This window comes from Tiliqua scincoides, chromosome 5 (genome assembly GCF_035046505.1).
Source record: "Tiliqua scincoides isolate rTilSci1 chromosome 5, rTilSci1.hap2, whole genome shotgun sequence".
In the NCBI taxonomy this organism is placed as follows: Eukaryota; Metazoa; Chordata; class Lepidosauria; order Squamata; family Scincidae; genus Tiliqua; species Tiliqua scincoides.
The window spans coordinates 109,028,997-109,044,526 of NC_089825.1; the positions used below are offsets into that span (position 1 = coordinate 109,028,997).

The 15,530-nt window shown below is 42.8% G+C and overlaps 2 protein-coding genes across 2 annotated transcripts; one reads left to right on the forward strand and one right to left on the reverse strand.

The window, feature by feature from the left end:
• The first annotated feature begins 805 nt into the window (after window positions 1-805).
• On the forward strand, window positions 806-1,762 carry LOC136653072 (olfactory receptor 6M1-like). Its single transcript, XM_066629997.1, has one exon. The coding sequence runs from the start codon at window positions 806-808 to the stop codon at window positions 1,760-1,762; it is 957 nt and encodes a 318-aa protein (XP_066486094.1).
• A 1,984-nt stretch (window positions 1,763-3,746) lies between these two features.
• Window positions 3,747-11,927, reverse strand: LOC136653073 (vomeronasal type-2 receptor 26-like). Its single transcript, XM_066629998.1, has 6 exons — window positions 11,686-11,927; window positions 11,158-11,449; window positions 9,234-10,082; window positions 8,804-9,016; window positions 5,665-5,791; window positions 3,747-4,651 (listed from the first exon to the last, which is right to left on the reverse strand). The coding sequence occupies exons 1-6, from the start codon at window positions 11,925-11,927 to the stop codon at window positions 3,747-3,749; spliced, it is 2,628 nt and encodes an 875-aa protein (XP_066486095.1).
• Between the last annotated feature and the right edge of the window lie 3,603 nt (window positions 11,928-15,530).

Here is a 15,530-nt window from a genome sequence, read left to right on the forward strand (position 1 = left end):
TCCATGACAATACATAAAGTGGAATAGCACAAGTTCATTCAAGTGACATTGATGAGTGAACTTGATCGACATGCAATCAGTCGATTGCATGGAATTGTAAAAGGGCAACTTGGGTACACCACTTCCTCCTTTTCCATGCTTCTTAAGCATTTCAAGGATGTCTTCCTATTACAATGAAACCCAATAGCACTTTTTGTCATTATTTCAACCTTTTTTCCCCTGGAATTAAACTGGGTATTTAGAATAAATTCAGGGGAAATATTAATCTTACACACATTCATTTCTCCTAAAATTGATACATTTGAAACACAGCATTAAATTTTATTTCTTTTTGGGGGGATACAATGTCAAAATTATTCTACTTATGTGGACTTTTTCTCAATAAGACAGTTAAATATTAACTAGGTCTATTTGACCATTTCAAGTTTTGTAAGGATGTAGCTTGATCCGAACTATCTTTAAATATATTAAAAGCCTGTTCTTTGAGCAGTTTATTTGCAGAGAAGTTCGCATACATTCCTGTACAGTTTTCAAGAGCTTATCCTGAGCTTCATAGATAAGTACAAGACAGTAGCATCAGCAAAGAATTCAACTTCAGTAGATTCTGAAATTCATCTACACAAGATTCTTCATTGAAGCATTATGATATGTTTAGGGGGATTCATAATGGAGTACGTGTTTAACAAAATGAATAAATCTGCCTCTGAGGAAACAGATAATCAATTCTAAAATTGTTTTTCTCTCTCTTTTTCTTAACCATACAAAATCTTTGCACTTCCTTTAGAAATGAAGATGTATTGGTAAGATGGAGCTTAGCAACTCTACTAAGCCTATTGTCACTGAGATTGTCCTACTTGGCTTCTCTCATCTCCTCCAGCTTCAAAAACCGCTCTTCTTCCTTTTCCTTGTCATGTACATACTGACTTTGCTTGGCAACACTTTGGTCATCCTTGTGATCCGGATAGACCAGCGTCTCCATACACCTATGTACTACTTCCTCAAGAACCTCTCCTGGCTGGAGATTATCATCACTACAACTGTCACCCCAAAGATGCTCACCCTGCTTATCTCAAAGGATAACACCATTTCATTATCTGCCTGTGCCCTGCAAGGGTATGTCTACTTTGTGGCTGGCTCCACTGAAGTCCTTCTTTTGGCTGCCATGTCAGTGGACCGCTTTGTGGCTATCTGCATCCCACTGAGATACACAGCTATAATGAACAGCCGAGTCTGCCTGCTGATGGTCTTGTCTTGTTGGTTGTGCAGCTTCTTTTCCATTTCAGCATCTACGCTACTCAAGGCTGGCCTACCTGTATGTGGCCCCAATGTTATTGACCATTTTTTCTGTGACAGTGGCCCTATGCTAGAGATGATATGTGCTGATATTCACTTCCTCCAGGCCTTAGACTTGACAGTTTCCTGTTTCATGCTTCTCATTTCTGTAGCTGTGACAATTGTCTCCTATATCTGCATCATTGTCACTGTGATGAGGATGCCCTCTGCCAGAGGCAGAAAGAAAGCTTTTGGCACATGTACCTCTCACATCACTGTGGCATCCCTTTATTATGGCAGCTCCATCTTCATTTACATCAAGCCAGCTGGAAGCTCTTCCATGGAATTCAACAAGATTGCCACAGTATTCAACACCGTGGTGACCCCAGTGCTCAACCCCATCATTTATAGCTTCAGGAACAAGACTGTGAAGGATGCGGTGAGAGATGCACTGCAGAGAGTTCAAGTTTCTTTAAGAAAGGAAGCTTAAGGCTGTAATTGTATACATACTTTCCTTGGTGTAAGCCTTTATTGCACTTAAGTGACTTAGGGTGCAATCCTAACCCCTTATGTCAATGCTTTCCAGCACTGACATAAGGGCAATGCAGCTCCGAGGTAAGGGAACAAACATTCCCTTACTTTGAGGAGGCCACCATGAGTGACACCCAACTGCAGGATGCAGCACACATCCCATTGGCACCACTATGCCAGTGCTGGAAAGCACTGACATAAGGGGTTAGGATTGCACCCTTAGGGCACGATCCTAACCAGGTCTAGTCAGAAGTAAGTTCTGTTTTGTTCAATGGGACTTACTCTCAGGAACATTTGGTTACTTCTGAGTAGAGATACCTAGGAGTGTGCTGTATACTTGTTTACTACAATGAGAAACCTATTTAGCAGGATGACACTTCATATATCTGTACTGTACTGTCATGCATATGATGAGTTGGTATGAAAGATGGAGATGGTTTATTTATTCCCATTTACTTTCCCTGAAGTCCCATGCAGCAGAATGTTTGAGAACAAATTGGGGAAGAGTCGGCATGGAACATATGGTGAAAATTGGCAGTGGAAATAAAGAATGGATTGATTAAACCAGTTCAACATTTATTTCCAAAGAAACCCCTTAAAATTAGTGATGTGTGAACCCCCATCCATTTGTATTTTTCAAATTATTCTCTGAATGTTCAAAATAATGAAATATGGAATGTAACACTCCAAAAACCCTAGAACAATGACTTTCTGCCCTACTTGGATGCCAGTATCCACCTCACAAGCAACCTTCCTCATTTTTGAGGAGAATGAGAGGGTAAATGGCAGCTGGAAAGGCTCATTAGACACAAGAGAAACCTTATGGGGCCTGTCCTTAACTGGGAATGATGGTTCTGACCACGGTTAGGAGTACCTGCTACCTTTTCTCTGCTCCATGTAGTGCAGTAGTTTCCAAACTAGTGGGTCATGACCCACCAGACAGAGAAAGTCCTGTGTCTGCCCCTTAAGAAGTCGGGAGAAGGCAATGAAACAATTGCCATGATCCCATGCCTCAGAATGCTTAAAAATAGCAGTTACAACCCACTGAAGTGGATGGCAATTGCTATTTTTAGGCATTCTGAGGCATGGGGAGCCCTGTGAAGGTATCCCTGGGCTCCCCACCCCCTGATAGGAGGCTAGCTCTGCCCCTGGTAAGTTCAAAACACTCCCTTTCATTCCTGGCAGCAGTACAATCCTGGCAATCGTGACGCTGCATTTGCCCCTCCCCCACAACAACTTATATAGTTCCAAACTTTCCTGCAGAAGTTTGGGAAACACTGCTGTAGTGGGATAAAAAAAGAAAACTATGGCTCCCATGATCCAATTATTTCCTGCAAGAACAATTAACTGTTACGCTATAAGCTGCATTCCACTTCTTATTTATGACAAATGAGTTCACTGATAACAGAGACATAATTCAAGGCATTAATAGTTCAGTAGATGCTGAGTGCACTTAACTGATACACTATATATTTAGTGGGATGGAGGTAACAATAGTTTTAATCCTTCTGAAATGTAAAAAAAAATCAGAAACAAAATCAAATGTTGCCTTGAGAGGTTTTTGTTCTGTTTTGTTTTTTAAAATAAATTTTAGGAATTAGAAGCCAAGATTCTGTATTCTTTGTGGTTAGACAGTGGGTCTCAAGTGGTTTCTACAATGTACAGTAAATCTGTATTCTGCAAAGTTTCTGTTCTGCACTGGCCACACTGTGTTTGGTACACAATTTTCCATGTTGGGAAGCTCATTTTATCCTAGCTGTGGCATTTATGCATGCTGATTTGGGATATCCAAAAGGAAGGGTGTCTTGGCAGTAGTCCCTCAACTCAAAACCATTACCCAAGAGCAAATTAAACCATGCACTTCATTGACATGAATGCAGTCAAATAGCAGGAGAAAATGGACAAAACGGTCATACAACATTATCATATCTCCACACTGCTTGCTAAGGCATGGTTTTTCCTCTAAGTATCTCTTTTGTATTAAGATTGGATCTTAGTAGAATAATGTAACATTTGGGGAGAAAGATGCAAGACAGCAGTCCAGTGTTGGAGACCAGGATGGCAAACACCTCCACAACCACAACGTTTTTGCCCATGGTGCTCAAGTAAGTTGGAACAAAGGAGATCCAAACACTGCAAAAGACCAGCATGCTGAAGGTGATGAACTTGGCCTCATTGAAAGTGTCTGGCAGTTTCCTGGCTAGGAAAGCGACAGTGAAGCTGACGATGGCCAGAAAGCCCATATAGCCCAGGACAGAGTAGAACATGCTGAGAGAGCCTTCGTTACATTTCAGGATGATGTTCCCCACCTGTGAGAGCATGTCAACATCTGGGAATGGGGGAGTGGTCAGCAGCCATGCCAGACATATACAGACCTGAATGAGGGAGCAGGACAGGACAATGGAGTTGGCCACTTTTTGCCCTAGCCATTTCCTCATCTTGTTTCCTGGCTCGGTGGCAAGAAAGGCCAGGATCACAATGATTGTTTTTGCCAAGACACTAGAAATGGCAACAGAGAAAATGATGCTGAAAGCTGTTTGCCGGAGAAGGCAGGAGACCTTCCCAGGCTTGCCAAAGAAGAGTAAAGAAGAAAAGTAGCAGAGGAGGATGGAACTGAGAAGAATACAGGTGATATTCCGGTTGTTGGCTTTGACAACGGGAGTGTTCCAGTTCTTCAGAAAAGTTTGTATTACCAAAACTGTGACCACAGCAAAGAAGACTGCAAAAAAAATCAAAGCTATTCCCAGGGGCTCTGCATACTTTAGAAAGTTTATAGTTTTCGGTATACATTGGCTCTGGTTCTTATTTGGATATCGATCCTCCGGACACTTGACACAATGATCTGCATCTAAAGTAGATAAGCCGTATTAGTATCTCAGTTCATTCATACAATGCTGTTTACTTTGTCTTGAAATATGGTGGTATCAGAGCAGTCTGTCTGCTGGACAATGAATGTTCATTTCTGGATTGTTGACAGTCACGTCTGTGTTGGTGGCAGGATCCCATCCCAACACAGCATGGAAGGGTCAACTAAAGTGCATCTCATTCTGTGAAGGATTTTCACTAGTTTTTTTTTTTTCCAAGACACCACATTTCCATCTACGTTATGAATTGGTGAGATGTATTCCATACCATTAAAAGCAATTTCAACATGGGGGAAGTTTGCAGGTAGCAGGTTTCTAATGTGAACTCTCCTTTCCCAAGGGTCTACAGGGTCGGATTGCTTTCTTCCCTTTATATTTAATATTCTGAACCTGCGTGCTAGTTTAATTTTTCCTAGTCAAACAGCAAATACTTTGTGTGTCCACCAACCTTTGAATAGGCAAAGTTAGTGAATGAATTAACGAGCCTGCACATTTGAAAACCTCTGGTGTGTGTAGAACATCAAATCCCAAAGAAGATCCCTTATTTTTCACATCATACATCTAGTATTTTTCCCATAGGTTCCTTATTCTCTCTGTGTAAAGTTCTCCAGGCTCAAAGTCTGGATGAAAGAACTTTACTTTCAATTCAAAAAGTGAAGAAAACAAGGAATGATCATTTCAATCAGTAGATGGAATGCTTGAAAAGATTCAAAGGCATCAGTATTCCACAGATAGAGAAGCTGTTCTACAACTGTCAAGGAAGTTTCGTTATATTATTGATGATGATGATTTCTGGGAATTAGTTCTGAAAAGGTAGGAAAAATTCAATGTAAATGCAGCCATTAATTATAACTTCATTCAAGGTGTTGCAATGTAAAACTTCTTACACCTTTCTTCCATGCTCTATTGCTCAAAGTCTATCCCCATTTGCTAAAACAGATGTTCTTGGCATGAAACATTATGTTTGGAGAGGCCTAAACCTGTATGCTATCCTTACCCATCTGATCAGAAATCATGTCTCCTGGACACTGAGAACAGTCATAGCAACAAACTGGTTTTCCCTCTTTCACAGTCTTGCTGTGTCCAAGATGGCAGGGTTTGACACACCTGGAGCTGGGCAATATCTGATAATATGAATAAAAAAGAAAAAGTAGGTAGCACCAATCGTTTCATAAACACCAGCACAACAGAATCCTTTTACATTCGGAAAATTCCTGACTTGAAATACCTACAGTAGATGAAGATTTTCAGTGCTTGCTGTTGTAAAAGACAGAACAAAACTCTCGTAAAAAATCAGTCAATATCAAAATGTGATGTTCTCTTCACAGAATTCACTGATTCCTATTTCTCTAAGCCCATCCCCATTCAACCCAACTGTGAATTCTCCCTTTTTCTTCCAGTCTCTGATTTCTCCACTCTTCTGAGGATTTAAGGCTCACTGGCCCAACATGGCTTTTGTCTTGGAGGCTAGCGGCTGACTGCTGCCATTTTCCCCCAAAGTCTCCTCAAGTAGCAGTAAGTGGTGGTGTATTGGCCAGTTGTGTAGCGATAATTTTTAAATGACAGGAATTCATCATGTCCCACAGTCAGAGCTGTCCCTTAGGTAAGGCGATTGAGGACCAAATCCTATCCAACTTTCCAGCCTTGGTGTAACCACACTGCAACCCCAAAGTAAGGGAACACATGTTCCCATACTTTAAGGAGGCCTTTGTGACTGCTGCCCCACCACAAGATGCAGTGCACACCCCTTTGGCACAGTTGCACCAGCACCAGCACTGGAAAACTGGATAGGATTGGGCCCTGGGGCAGCTATCCTGCGCTCTGTGCTTTCATGACTAATACATGGCCATTTTTACTAATGTTTTGATTGCCTTCACCCTTCCCCTACCATAGCATGCGGCACATGCCACGTCAATATGTCTGCATGAAAGAACATGGTGGGGGTTAGGACTGGGTTATGAATTAGAATATTAGAATATTTTCTTCTCTACCCATTATTCCAGCCTTGGAAATTCACTTAAAGATCTAACTAGTTTCATCTCAGACACAGAGCAGGTTGCAATAGTTTAAAAACTATGAACAAGTTTACAAAAATTTAAAAACGGGATTAAAATTATTCAACATAAGAATAAAGCATGTAATCCTATGTACGAGGGTCGCCCAGAAAGTAGTGCACCACATTTTTTTTTCTCAGCCTACAGTAATGGTACGAATGCAAAACTTTAGATATACATTATTTGAATTTTCAGGAGTGCGCACACAAATTCTTGATTTCTTCAGACAGATAGCATAGCTGCAACAGTGTTTCGAAATGGTGTCTGTAAGCGATGTACGTTACAAGCAGAGTGTCGTCATTGAATTTCTCACTGCAGAGAAAGAAACTGTTGGGAACATTCACAAACGTTTGTGTACAGTTTATGGAGAATCTGCAATCGACAGAAGTATGGTTAGTTGCTGGGCACAGAGGGTGAGGCCATTAGAAGGCGGTTCGGCAGAGCTCCAAGATTTGCAGCGTTCGGGGCGGCCATCCACAGCTGTCACACCTGACAAGACGCAGCTTGCTGATGTGCTCATTCGCGAGGACTGACGCATAATGACTAGGCAGTTGGCGCTGAAGCTGTCAATCAGAAAAGGAAGTGTGGATGCAATCATCCGTGCTCTTGATTACTCAAAAGTGTGTGCACGATGGGTTCTGCGCTGTCTTACAGTGGACCACAAATCTCTCAGAAAAAAACATTTCTTCTGAGTTGCTGAAACGTTTTGAAGTTGAGGGGGAAGCGTTCTTTTCCAGGATTGTGACAGGTGATGAAACCTGGGTTCACCATTTTGAGCCCGAAACAAAACAACAGTCGATGGAATGGCGTCATCCTCAATCTCCACAGAAGAAAAAATTCAAAGCAACTGCTTCAACCGGTAAGGTCATGATCACTGTGTTTTGGGACTGTGAGGGTGTCATACTCATTGATATGATGCCAAGAGGCAGCACCATTAATTCTGAAGCTTATGTGAAGACATTAACCAAACTCAAGAAGCGCTTCCAGCGACTTCGGCGCCATAACAACCCAGGTGAATGTTTGATTCAACATGATAACGCTCGGCCTCACACAAGTTTGAGGACTTCGGAACACATCACTAAACAGGGTTGGACTGTGTTACCCCATCCACCCTACAGCCCTGACCTAGCTCCCTCAGACTTCCACTTGTTTGGGCCATTAAAGGATGCCATTCGCGGAAGACATTTTGAGGATGACGAAGAGGTGATTCGCACAGTGCAGAAATGGCTTCGTGACCAGAACAAGGAGTGGTACCGACAGGGCATACATCCCCTTGTGTCTCGCTGGAGGAAGGCCATAGAACTGGATGGAGATTACATGGAAAAATAGGGAGTGTAGAAGAAACATCATTCTTTCTTGTGTGTAAGTTTCATTGTGTTCAATAAATAATTGTTGAAGAAAAAAAATGTGGTGCATTACTTTCTGGGCGACCCTCGTACATTTACTCAGAAGCAAGTCATTGTTCAACGGATCTTGCAGTCCAATCCTATTCTTTCCCAGCCCCACAGATGAAGCAGTAGCACCAAAACGGCGACTGCTGCACCCAATTGGGCAGGGAATTAGCCACAGGTCTCCTTGGGGCAAGGCCTTACCCTGGCATGCAACTGGCCTTCCCCCAGCACTGACTCAGCACAGGCTGAGCCAGTGCTGGTGCCGGCCTGGTGGTGAGTGTCACAGGTGTGCCTTATGGCATATTTGCAACACTCAGTGCTGCCAGAGGGTTGGTGCTGACCAGATAGAATGGGTCCCTAAAACTCCTTATCCTTCCACAAGTCTCCTGCTCTGCAATGAATTTCAGGTCTATAGCAGCCCTCTGTGCTATCACAAAGTATTTATGGTGCCTTTACGACGGCATGAGATAGTCACACACATTCTGTTGGCATGCTCTTGGATAGGATTGGATCATAACTTACTCAAATGGATTCTACCTGACACACTTCACTTCTAAAGGAAGTGTGTGTGATTATAAAAAATGTATTTGACCTCTATTTTTTTTTTTAAATGTTTCTTCTGTGCAGGATTCTGTTCAATGTCTGAACAGTGTAATTCGCTGTGATTTTAAGATCTGGTGTTTGATCATACCTTCTTAAATTTACTGTTCCACACAATCTTATCTGCATGAATGAAGAACTCTTGATTTGATGAAATTTCTCCGACCTGGCTTTTAAGGACAGACTGATTGGGGAAGGTGACCCAGTTGATAATATCATACCCAGATGACAATTCTCCATTTTCAAACAAGACTTCATGTCCAACACCATTGTTAAAGTGGGCAGACTTTAGAATAGAATGGAACTGGGTTGGAAGAGAAAACAATGTTTAAAACTAGAGACGGTTTTGTACTGTATGCCCCTTTCATTTCATTCTTCTGATGAAAATATTAAATATGGCGTGTACAGAAACAGGAAGGGGCATATTTCCCTCCTGCTTCTATGAGTTGACTATCAATCACTATCTATATCATGTAGTGATCTTTTGTCCACATTGAGAAGTTAATCACAAATGACTTTACCTGCCATGGGTGAACATTCATATTGACAAATTTGTCTCTGTCCAGTGTTCTTCTTTGCCTTGACAACTGGATGGCATGTAGAGTGTGCGCTACAGCATAGACAGCATTGTAGATATTGTAGCTCTCGCCAGTCATGTCCATCTCAAATCTAGAAGTAGGCAGTCTTCCTAGCTTCTCATCCCCTCTACATATTTGACAATAACTACAGAACTGAAAGCTTTCATTGAGGACACGACAATAAAATGCTGCTTGCCAGAACACAGAGAAAAACTGCATCGGTGACTTGTCAGGTCTTAAGGTCTGGAGAAAGTCTCGGAATGTTGGTACTGAGTAGGTGTGGACTGAAAAAGACAAGGCACCATGCAAGGTTTGTGTAGAAAAGCCATCCTGATTGAATGTATTTGTGAAATCCCATTGAGGAGGTATAATCCAAACCTTTCCTATTTGGGCTTTGATGTGAAATTCATTCGCATCCAATACCATTACTAAAGTTTCCAGAGAATGAGCATCCCCGCTGACCACAATCACATTGGCATCAGTTGTGCGAAGTAAGAAGTATATTTTGGAATATGTTTTTCTATCATCTAATAAAGCATGTTGATTCATTGCTAGAGACCTTTCCAAGAAGGCAACACAAATGTCACTCTGGGCAAGCCTAGGTGTCAGCATCTCCACAAAGCTTTCTCCATCGTTGTCATCTGAAACAATGAGACCAATCCATGTCCACTGGAAATGCAGAAGTAGCTGAACAATCCCCATGTGCAGAGTAATTTCCTTTGGTGCCATCTGGTAAAATGATGGGAGATGAGCTTTTCCACTCATCCTGGTTTGATATGCACTGTAAGCAATCTAAGGGGACAGCGGACTTTCTTAGAGGTTGAAGAGATAACTGAATATGCCCAAATACACATTTTTTCCCCCTACAAATATGCCACAACCCTAAGTGTTTGACTTGTCTTATGATTGTCTTTTGGATTATTGTTTTGAGATTATATGATGCTGCCCTTGAAGATCCACTGCAGTTTTCAGCTGTAGGTTTTTTTTTTTGTTTTTTTTTTTTAATCATGTCACAACTTCATTGCTCAAAGTGCATTGATTGCCACCTGGTTTCTGAGCGCAATTCAAAGTGTTGGTGATTGCCTTTCAAGTCATAAACAGCCTCCATTATGAATGACAACTTCCTCCCACATGAATATACCCGTTCTACCAGATCTTTTGCAGAGGCTCTCACAGAGGTTCTGCCATTTTTTGAGGCTCAACTGGGCAGAAACTGGCAAGATGGCCATCTCTGTGGTGGTCCCCAGTACGTTCAGATTGAAACTGGTGACTTCTCTGTCCATCATTCATTGCCATCTCAAGACATTTTTGCTACACCTTCATGGTTTTGTCCTCAATTTTTTGTTTTGTCTTTGTTTTCTTTCTTCTAACTCTTTATTTTTGCTCCTCATAATTAGATTGTATTGTTTTTTTGTGATACCAATTGCAACTTATTTTTAGTCATTCTGAGAAAGGCAGGGCAGACCTTTTAACAATAAAGAGATGAGTCCATTTCTATAGGTACAGTAGATTGCTACACATTTATAAAACAAGTAGGAATGTACTAGAAAATATTGACTTGTACCCCCAGTTTCTAATGTGCATAAGTGCACCTCCCTTTTTTTGAACAATTTAATGATTTCTTTTTGAATGATTGCATTGAAAAGGAAATTAGATGAAATATAGAACTAAGTTCTACTTCTGAGAACTCCCCACCTCCAGCATTAGGACATTTTAGATAATCTGTTTTAAAAGGAAAATGGAGGCTGCTTATTACTAGTCCATGGTCTGTACTGAAGAGGAAACCTCAGGGTAGACTGATTTTAATCAGAACATTAGATCAGAATGTAATTCAGTAGCATCCATACCTAAGCACATATGCACCTACCTGTGGAACCTGGTAGATACTCAAGATGGTGGACATTTGAATGGAGTTTTCAACAGTAAGTCCTCCAAGGACAGACAACACTTCCTTTTTCATATTACACTGGTAGTTAGGCAGAGTACTTTGCTGTGTGAACAACACATCCAGGGTGTCTTTGTATATTATCATGGAATCAAACTGGTTATCATAGAGATGGAATCCCAGAGTGACATTGGGCAAGAGTTTGGAATCCTCGCTGATATCACGAATGGCAAACATGAAGGCAAGAGCATGTTGAAAATTTTTAAACACTATGCTGCAATAAAATTGGCATGGGGACTTAAAAAATACTTTCAAAAAGAGAATCATATTATTATATTTTCATTAGTAGTACATCTACAAAGATTACTGAACATCTGATTCCCACCAGAATGTGTAAGGAAGGTTGATACCAGAAGGGAGATATGAACCAGAAGCATTTCTCTTTATATACATGGGAATTATTTGTGCTTTCAAATATTAGAACAGGGAGAGTCAGATAAGATATCTGACCACAAGTGGGTGACATCATCCAACCAAGGGTCTGTAACAGCCAGAGCAAGACCCATGCCTGACTGTGTGTCTCTCAGTCCCTCGGAGCAGCCTGCTCTTTTGCTGAGCTGTTCCCACAGGAAGTAGCGGAAACTTAGACATAAATCAAGAACCTCAGCCTCTGCATCTGCTGTTGCTAGGAAGATTGGGTGAAAAGTCCAATCATCCTCCACACCCCAGCTCTGTTCAGGTTTCAAGTACATCAATTATGCTGCGCCTGCAAAGCAGCCCCCCATTCTCTAATGATGGGAACACCTTTCTCCTGGCATCAGCCCGGCCACTGTCCGCGATGTGATGGGAACCCTGGCAATGGCCATGCACATATATCATTTGCTGTCAGTTATCTTTTTGCCAATTAGTACCAACTCACTGATAAGCAAGAACCTCCCTATATAATCTCTCACTTAGCTCAGTAGACTCACTCCACTGACACCAGCACACCACTACGTTGCTCTGTGAGTCCACCATAAGTTTTGTCTTGCTCTGCTCTGTATGCTTTTCATTAAAATAAAGTACTTTTGCACCTCAGTCTTCAACTGGATGCATTTCTTCCTCTGATCTCAAAAAGAACCTCCCACCTGCAGCTCAGGCTGCCAGCTGAAACACAGGGCCCAATCCTGTCCAACTTTCCAGCATGGATGCTGTGCCAATGAGGGCATATGCTGCATCCTGTGGTGGTGCAGGCAGTCATAAAGTCCTCCTCAAGGTACGGGACCACTTGTTCCCTGACTTTCGGTCTACATTGAGGCTGCACTGGCACTGAAAAATTGGATAGGATTGGGCCTCAAAATTCATATTTGATTGGTTTCAATGTTACTATTACCGCTTACTTAATTCTCTGGATTTGATCCAGCAAAGTTTTAAAATGGATTCATTTTTTTACATGTACTCACAGTACCTCAAGAATCTCATCAGGCACTCTCACACTTGACCTCTGAAATGGATTGACTGAGATCACTCTAAACTTCATTGGGATATCTAATTCAGAGAGGCATATTTGTGCTTCCCAGAAAGTCAACCTTTGACCTGTTCAACAAAAGCCTGGGCCATTGGTACCCATAAAAAAAAAATTAAGAACCATCAAGCGGCATCCTGAATTCTTTGCTTGGCACCAAAAGTTGCACGAGATCTGGCTAGCTAGCATCATAGCATGTAAGAGCAGTTAAATATTAACTCTACTTGTGAATCATAGTGATGAAAATTGGTAGAATACTATAGCGGAGAGGTGCTCTCCTCCCTCAGAGATGATGCCCCACTCACACTACAACAATGAAAATATTCACTTCCCTCACCTCTCCCCCATTAAAAAAAAATGGTGAGAGATATTCTCTCTATTGCTGCTGCTCTGACATATTCATATCCATAGGAAGTATGCATGTTCAGTATGTATTTCACAAGATGGAAACTTTTCTGGTTGGGTGACAGAAACTTTTCTGGTTGGCTGATGGAAGTAATCTGCATAACAAAGGCTATGTTATCATTGGCGAGGAGCAAAAGTATATACTCAGGAAAAAAAAGTATGAATATATGTAATCAAAGCTGCCTCTTCCGGAACAATTTTGAAAAATAGCACAAAGCTGCTCCATTTGGTCCCAGCCCTCTGAAAGGAAAGGACAGCTTGGAATGGGAACTTCTGCTGATTTGGAGCATCACTAGTGCTCTGTCAGATGTACCGAAAATGGAGGCAACCCAGTCTATGATCCTCAAAGATTGTTTGATTATAGCAACAATCATGAAGAAGCTTTGGGGGGAAATGCGCAGTTGAATGCCAACTCCTATATCAACTGTTTCAATTATATCTGATCTATAGCAGCACCGGTTGAAATTTTACCCCTTATTTTGCCCCTTCCCAAACTATTCCTGGCTTGCAACACTCCCGGAACCCAGAAGGAAGTGATGATAATGCAAGCTGCATCATGCGGTGACATCACCACCACTTACTTCCGGGTTTGGAGGGCATTGCAAGCCTCAAAATAGCAGTAAAAGGGTAAGGGCGGACAGGAGAGTTTTTCCAGTGCTTTTTTTCAGCGAGCTGCAGCTCTGCCCCCTGTGCTGAGCCACCTGCCACCATTTGGAGGCCTATGCTGGGTCTCCCAAGGGTGGCCAGCAACACCCTGGCAAGTGCCTTGTGATGCCAATGGGAATCACAATGCACACTTTGGCAACCTCTGCCTCATGCTGTTGTTTGGAACGCTATTTTTTCAGTGGGCAAAGAAGTGATACTATCACTAAACAAGAAAAAAAAGGGACTTACTTAAATGTACCACAGCGCCTTTCTGGAGGTTCACTGAAACGGGGCGCAGCAATGACGGCACGTATGAGAGAGACAACACCACCAATCGCGGCATCTCCTGGCTTATAAAAATAGCCTGGGCTGTTAGTATGAAAACGACATTCAGCATTTGTATCCTGAGATGCGAGTTGAGGGAACAGTAGCAGCAGCAGCAGCAGCAATAATGGCCATCTGAGTGCAATTATATGTCCACCTGTGCTGCACCTGCACACCTCCATATCTAACTGCCCTCGCTACTACTAGTGTGCTGTCCACAGCAATCACCTTCCCATTCAGAAGCACAATTAGTGCGATCCAGAGATTGCATCAGAAAGATCTAAAGAAGGTGAACTCCAGAACAGGAGATTGGCTTAGATCTAACCCATTATAGAGCAGCAACCCAAAACTCAGCAGTATTTGAGGATTCCAGTCTAGATGGGAGCTCAGAATTTTTCTAAATATTTTTTCTTACCAGTGCTACAAAAAGGAAAATTAATAATGGTTGTTTGGGTAATTACAGAGCAGGTAATGGTCTCCCTGATGTAATGGATGTTCTTAGAGTGCAACTGCAAAAACATGTTTGTAAGATTCCATGAAATAATTTGCACGTCATTGTGAGGTACGAAAGATCAAAGCCTTTGCTTACCAGTGAGGCGATGTTGAAACCAGTTGGATTACCGTGTTTTTCGCTCCATAAGACACACTTTTCCCCCCAAAAAAGTGGGGGGAAAGTGTGTGCGTCTTATGGAGCGAATACTGGGGGCAAGGTCCGCACCGGGGCAAGGTCCTCATTTGCACAGGCGCCACAGGGGGAGGGCAGGCCGAGAACAAAGGGGGCAAGGTCTGCACCGGGGGCAAGGTCCTCATTTGCACAGGCGCCACAGGGGGAGGGCAGGCGGAAAACAAAGGGGACAAGGTCCGCACTGGGGGCAAGGTCCTCATTTGCACAGGCGCCACAGGGGGAGGGCAGGCGGAAAACAAAGGGGACAAGGTCCGCACTGGGGGCAAGGTCCTCATTTGCGCAGGTGCCACAGGGGGACGGCAGGCTTACTTTAAAAGTAAGTTTTCCTCCTCTCAAAACTAGGTGCGTCTTATGGTCAGGTGCATCTTATGGAGTGAAAAATACGGTACATTGCAGTTCTGTGAACATATGGACATTGATCAGGACTGGGAGGCGACAGGTTCAGCAGAGTTGGCATGCGCCATATCCTATCCCTGTTCCCAGGGCCAGTCCTAGCTCTTGGATCCACCCCTCCTACCTCCTCGCTGCCCCGGTTCCTCCCCCTCCCTTCACAGATATGCCCGTATTTCTCTGCAGCCACCATCAAAGCCAACTCACTAGTACGAGCGGACAGTGGCCTCTCTGCCAGCTTGCGTGCATGGCTCCCAGCCACTACAATGGGGACCTCATTGCGCTTGCTGGTGAAAGCTCGCTTCTACTGGCATCCTTGCACTTCTGCCAGTGGATAGGACTGGGGAGTGTCACCCAGGGACTTACCCCGTGGTGTGCAGGACCCACTGCTGAGACAAGATG

Bases quoted from the DNA above. Each gene is read 5' to 3' on its own strand.
- LOC136653072 (XM_066629997.1), top strand. From the start codon at position 806: ATGGAGCTTAGCAACTCTACTAAGCCTATTGTCACTGAGATTGTCCTA.
- LOC136653073 (XM_066629998.1), bottom strand. From the start codon at position 11,927: ATGTACTTGAAACCTGAACAGAGCTGGGGTGTGGAGGATGATTGGACT. The intron at 10,083-11,157 runs GTAGGTGCATAT...CTGTCCCCTTAG, and splicing joins GTATCTACCAGGTTCCACAG to ATTGCTTACAGTGCATATCA. The intron at 4,652-5,664 runs GTAAGGATAGCA...TATCTACTTTAG, and splicing joins CATGATTTCTGATCAGATGG to ATGCAGATCATTGTGTCAAG.